The sequence below is a fragment of the Netta rufina genome (assembly GCF_964035555.1).
Source record: "Netta rufina genome assembly, chromosome: 5".
NCBI lineage: Eukaryota > Metazoa > Chordata > Aves > Anseriformes > Anatidae > Netta > Netta rufina.
This window is the reverse complement of record NC_140128.1, coordinates 41219056-41225864: the sequence shown is the minus strand read 5'-3', so window position 1 is coordinate 41225864 and position 6809 is coordinate 41219056. Positions and strand designations below refer to the sequence as shown.

Below are 6809 nucleotides of genomic sequence, written 5' to 3'. Positions count from 1 at the left end.
AAGATCATGAGCCAATAACTGATTTAGTTGACAATAGAATTTTACCTTTCAACCTTTTCTTTCCTGGATAATGGAATTATTGATAAAGTCTACCTATTGTTACCCATGCAACATAGGCAATATACATCTAAAGAAAAAGTGATTAAAAGATAAAAGACAAGCAGCCTTCCAAAGCGCAGATTTTTGAGCTCCAAGGATTCACAAACCTGGAATGAAGTGCACCTATATTAAAAGTTTTCCATATTTTCCAGTGCAACAAGGAAATTTATGGGATATGTCTTCTTATCAGAGATTCCCATGAGGCATTAGTGTGTTTTGGAAGATAGAAGAACAGTTCCTCAGCTTGTATGAGTTGCTTGAATTATCTTGTCTTCATCTTAATTGGGATAATTTTTTAAAGCCAGGACAAGACATTTTATTAATTAATCTTCATCTGTGAACACACACACACACCATCATTAACTATTTTTTTTTTTTCTGTTTGCTTGTTTCAGTACAGTTTATGCTTCATGCATTTGCCTGTTGTAAATACCACCTTATACCTGTGTGGAAAGTCAGTAGGACTGCATGCAGGAAGTGTTGCTCAGAATGAGCAAAGGTGCCTGACCTTGGCCCTTGGTGACTGACTTTTTGTTGGTCAGATTTCATAACTATTTTTTTAATGTAAACCTATGATGAACAATATTTCTTTGCCCAAGGACTCTTCTTACTGCTTATACTCATGGGTAAACTGAAAACCACAGCATGTTAGCTTATTAGCCATACAAGTTTAAGCTACTTTACAATAAACAAAGGAAAAAAAGATAAATTGTTTTTCAAGCAATAAATAGAAGTCATCTGCTGTTGTAAAAAACAGGGGTATAAATCTGGAATGAACTCACTGAGCTGAATGGGTTAACCTGGGAGATGTGCAGTATACATGAGTGCAGAATTTAAGTTTTTAGTACAAAAAGCCTAGACTCCATTCCTAGAGCATTAAATGTTTTCAAATAAATCAGTGAAGCCTAATACTCCCTTTTGTGACAGCCCCACAGTGTTTGCATGATCCTGGTGTAAAATTGATTCTGACCTCATATTACACCAGGAGCGATGGTGGATTGGCCTGGAAGAGACATAAAAAAGGCACATTCATTGGTTTATTTTCTAAAACAATGCTGTGTTTTCTGCTTTCTAATGGTTCTCTTTTTATCAAGGATCAGGCTGAGATATTAACTGAAAAAAATCACGTTGGAAAGGATGTAAACCCGAAGGCTATATATGTATATACAGTATGTCTAAAGTCTTTTATTTTTATATTTTGAATGCCCTAAATTAATAAAAGACTAATTATGAAGCATTTTGCTTTTCACTTTCAAAATGATCTTAGTAGTGTCTTCTCTCTTTCTAAGTACTGATAATGAAGTGTAACAATGAACATTTTCCTTAAAATTACAAACTGCAACACAGCTAATTTAATTGATTTTATATATGAAGTAGAATAGGTATGAGAAATCGCTGTTGTCAAATTTAGACAAAAGAGAGGTTAACTGAGCATGTCAGTACAAGCATCCTTGAAAGTGCTGAAAATGCATGTCTATTTTTAGCTATTTGTTACTTTTTAATGCATTAAAAAAACATTAATGAAACGAGACTTTACATGTGAACTGTCATTTTAAAGCAACAATCTGGAAAGATATTTCTTTAGGATTGAACCTCCATAAGAGGAAGAGCATTTAAAGTGTGAATACAGTATGGAGTGATACAGAAACTTTCAGCAAGTGCAAGATATGCATTCATTTGACAACAAGCCTTTATATAAAGGGAACATTTTCATGACAGAATACTGCATAATTTTAAGTTACTTAAAGAGTTCTTGAGAAGAAACTGTCAAGTGGCATGAAATGAAACTGTCTTCAATTAGCATAACAGAAAAATATTTCACAGAGGTGGTTAGAATAGCTAATAAAGATAGGAGTACCTCACTGAATATAAATATAGTGATATTTACAGTGATTGGGAAAAGCAATAATTTTAGCTGTACAGCAATAATTTTTATCTATAGGAAGGCACATTGCTTTGAGATGTATGGTTAGTTAATTAAGATCACATATATGCTGTCAGTCTAGAACACTGTTTCTCCACCCCACAGTAGTGAAAACAGCCAAAAGGGGTAATCAAGGTGCATTTTTCTGATAGGACATCTTCTTAAGCAATAGTGAAGGTGGACAAAAATTCAGTAAGATCTTACATGCCTAAAATATTTTTTTTCTGTTAATTTATTTACTCATTTCTTCTATGATTCCCGCAGTTGCTTCACACACCTGAATGTAACTTTATTCAGACCAATTATGTTCACTATCTTCTGTGACCTAAGTGAGCTTTATATGATATATACAGCTATGAACAGGCAGAACATTTAACAGCATGAGTCTTTCTAAGGTTGTAGCTAGTCCTGCTGTTCTTTTTCTGTCCCAACTCCCAACTACTTAAGAAACTCTTCTGTCACTGCTGAAATCATACTGGGCTGAATGGAAATGGCACCCAAACTAGACACAAGACTTTTTAGAATTCAGGTCAGTTTTTAGGTTTTGGTAACCTGGAGTAAATGGAGCTGTCAATTTACTCTATCTTAGTATCTGGTCCCAGCCAATTATTACAGTTTTCTTCTTCAAAACACTCTGAAAGTCATTATTTTGCCATTCCAGCTGTAATTTTGAAAAAAATAATGTATTGACTACATAGCATAATTCAAGGTCCACAATTTTCAGTTTGTCTTCGAAAAATTATCTTGTTTCTATGTCTCCTTTATATTTTCTCTTGATACAGAAAAAGAAATTACAAATACCAATTCTGTTATTTACTTATGCACTTACAGGAAAGCATATGCTTAAATATTTTTTTGGATCAAGAACTGAAGACCAAATCTGTTTTGAGCTGTAATAACATCAGTATAATCTGATGGCATTCAAAACTATAATGATGAGAATCACTTTGACTTTATTAAAAACTATTTTAGAATGCATATAGTTTTAAAAAGTACATTTTTCAGAAGCACTACTTGGAGTCAATTGTGTCCTGAAGCCATGCATAAACGTATTCATAAACCAAAAGCATCACCGCGCCACCTGGAAGAAAAGATATTATTTACTACATACAAAATTAAATATTTTCCAGATTTTGTAGAGTTTGTAATGTGTAGTATAAGACAGAATATAGCAAAGCCTTACTTGCGAAACAGTTATTTCTAACTACTTCCCTAATTCATTAAAATCATCAGTTCTTGAACCATATCTATTTTTCTTGATATTAGACCATAAAGTTGATGTGAAAAGCTTCTATATTAAATCAAAATTACTCTCAGTGTATTTCAGATATTTTTCTTCACATTTTTGCAAGATTCATTTGTGTTTGTTCTTTTACAAGTGAATCTTTTTATCTGTGAACACATGTATATTTGTGGGTTTGTTTAGAGCTAGATTTGGCCATGAAAGAACAACTTGAGTGATGGCATGACAAAAATTCATCACCAGGGTTATGAAAATACTTCCAGGTAAGATTCACAAAAGGTTTTATGCTGTTTGTTTACCACATATAAATTAGAAGACCATGGTATTGAAATGAATATAATCTTCTTGTGACTGTACCTAGCTATGAATTCACTGTCAAAGTTTTGATTTGATGAAGCGGCGTTATCTGCTAGAACTGATAACAGTACAGAATCTCAGCTTGAATGCAATAAAGGATGTTTACTCTTAGAGAGCCAGACTAAAGCCCTTCTGTAGCTGAGCTGTAACAATTATTTGAGCTGAAGAAGGGAACATTTCAGATGTATATATAACTAAGCATATATAGAGAGGCTGCTAGTTGGAGAAGATGAAAATGAGAATCAGCTTCTAGGCTGCAGGAACAAAAGTGTGTTATACTGGACTGCTGGTGGCTGCAAGCGTTGGGGCACAACTATTTTATTTCTTTTGCCTTTGCCTGCTGGCTTACTGAGCAGGTTACACTTACCTCTGAAAAATAAGTTCTGCTGAACTGGTCTGACCTTTCTACGTGGATGGGATAGGCTCAGACAACCAGGCACACAGAGCTACCACATGTTTTCCCAGTTGTTTATCCTAATGAACCATGATCAGACTTGAAATGCTATGTGAACAGCAACTCCCAGCTAGCTAGACAGAGCAAAAGTTTGCAAAAGGCTTTGACCAACAAACAAATTATAGACACAATGTCTAGAAGATGTGATTTGAACTCAAATCAGGGCTGCTTCCAGTTCTTATAATGTGTGATGTTTGTGTATCTCTTTTCCTGAAAGCATTCACATGTTGAAAGAAGGAATTACCTTTCCAGTCACAATAAAGATTACCTTATTGTTTCACCAGAAATCCAAATCTACTTATTAGTCATTGGAACTATAAATAAAGTGTTTAAAATGAAGCACACACTTAACTGATTTGCTGGATCTGAGCCAGAATGCAATGTCACTTTTAAGATGAAAAGTTTTATTCTAAAGTCAGCTTTGCTAACGGGTACTGGGAAAGTGAAGACCTGCCTGCTCTTTGTCCTGTATGTAATTTAGTAGCTTCAGAGCATGAGGGAAAAGGCTTTTAGCTCCAGAGTTATGCCTACCTGCCTTGCTTCCCCTCCCCACCTACTTCCTTTACACTGCACAATAACCAGGCATGGTCTAGCACTTAGTCAGAAGGACTGGATATGCAAACATTTGCAGACAAACCTAATGCCTCTTTTATGCTTCAGAGCAGACTCTGTACCTACTTGCTTTTAACCATGTGTGCTCTTGCCTATTAAACCACCTTGCACAATTGGGACTACAATTTCATGGGAATGGCATACTGTTCAAACTGGGGCTTCTGCTCTTTTTGACACAGACTGCCTCTCTGGGCTGGCAAAGTCTAAGGGCCTGCTGATTTGATTTCATCATTAATCAAAAGCAGCCTAAGCAAAATAGTCTAGATGTCAAAGAAGATCTAGCCTTCAGCCACCGTGTTCCATTTGGAGTAACAACTGGTGAGAAGGGGTCAATCAACAAACCTTGTCCTCTTAGCCTTCTAGTGCTGTGTAATGGGAAGAATCCCAGCCCATGCTGTCGACCTTTTAGGGTTTGTTCCTTACAAACCAAGTAGAGCACAGGAAGTAGAAAGTAAATGGAATGTGATACGCTTGGGCTCAACTAGTTGAGGGCACTTATACTGAAAAGACTCTAGCCTGTGTTTTAAGGTGACTTTACATTGGTACAGAATAGACCTAGTGAAAGCAAAACATCACATTAGAGGGAATAGGATAAGCTTTAATAAACACTTCAAAAGGTTTCACAGCTCTGGCACTTGCATGAATGCACTTTGGCTTGTTCACAAATAAAGTAATTTCACAAACTAGCAGTTACTTGGATCTGTGATCATCCCATCTGCATGTGTAAACGATTTTTTTAGACACATATTTAGACCAAAAGAAATCATTCAAAGATGAAAGAGATTTTGATGATTTCTGGTTCAGTGTCTCATTTATTTGTTTGATGCTTACTACATTTTGTCAAGAAATTGAAAAACAGGAAAACAAAGTCAGAACAAAAACAATATAGAAATGAGAGGAAAAATTACCTGGACCAAGTCTCATGATCTTGGGAACCAAGCCTTTGTACAGAGCCAGAAATCTGCAGCAGAAGAAAAACAAACAAAGCGTTTCAAACAATATTCTTGCTGTAAAAGAAGAATGGAATTTTAGCATGTGTTTGTTAAAATGCTGGCAGAGCACTTAGAAGCAATTATTTGAAATTACACATGTTCAATAGCAGGCAGTATCTGGATTTTAACATTTTGCAGAGGCAGATCAGATGAAGAGAAAAAGTTAATCAATGTTCAGTCACAAAAGCTACGTTGTGAGTCCAGCCAATCAGAAATATGACTTTAATCAGTGAGATGGTTTTACTTTCAAGACAACTCTGTTAACAACAGCTGCATACATGGACAAAATGACTGCAATAATTGAATATCAAAGCTACAACTCAGTCCTCACTTGAGAAATATTTTAAAAAGTTGGAAAAAGTTACTGCCACAAGGATCTGTCCCCAGTTCAATTATTTCAGCAGTCATTTTAAAAGTGCAGAGGTCTAATTACAAGTAGAGTTAAACTGGGCAATACTCTATTTTGTGTTGATATTTTCCTTTTACAAAATGAAGAGTTGACAAAATTACATGAGATGTACAAAGCATTTATGTGTTGAACACAAATTTTGACAACCTACTAATCATCTTGTAAGCCTTCTGTGAAAGTTCACATGAAATAGGAAGACATTTCATTGTAATTCTAAAATACATTTTTAAAATGTTATATTGTGCTCTTTTGATACATGAGTTCAGGGTGGCTTAACGGTCCTTGTGAAATCTGAAATATAACAACATGGTTTTATGGACCCATATGAACTAAAACAGAGGTCTGGACATTTATTAAAATACGAATGTTTTACCCTTCCTCTTTATAGACTGTTGCCATAGTTTTAAAACAGGTTCTGTACTTGATCTCTCCAGGAACTGGCTGTGGTCCTTGAATCCTACTTTTTGCAACATCAAAAGGAATGTTAATAATTGAGGCTATTGTTCCTGAGACTAGCCCAATTCCAAATTTCCTTAAAAACTCCAAATTTGGATCCTAAAAAAGAGAGAGAGAGAGAGAGAAGAATAAAAAAGGAAAGAATAAAAAGGGAAACGGAAGGACCTATGCAGGTTAAACACTATAAAGTAATATGCATTTAATCAGAAAACTCACACAACACAACACACTCATGTTATTTTAGCGGAACACATTAGGATTTC

General features: G+C 35.2%; 1 protein-coding gene across 2 annotated transcripts in view; it reads right to left on the bottom strand.

The window, feature by feature from the left end:
• Positions 1-3008: 3008 nt before the first annotated feature.
• Positions 3009-6809, bottom strand: part of SLC25A21 (solute carrier family 25 member 21) — a 249873-nt gene continuing 246072 nt past the window's right edge. The window contains exons 8-10 of one of the 2 annotated variants that reach the window (XM_084288450.1): positions 6464-6645; positions 5598-5650; positions 3009-3104 (exon numbers count right to left, since the gene is read on the bottom strand). In XM_084288450.1, the coding sequence (XP_084144576.1) occupies positions 3034-3104; positions 5598-5650; positions 6464-6645 (306 nt within the window). In that variant the 3' untranslated portion in view covers positions 3009-3033. The remainder of the gene's footprint in view (positions 3105-5597; positions 5651-6463; positions 6646-6809) is intronic. The other variant, XM_084288451.1, reaches the window with a different exon arrangement.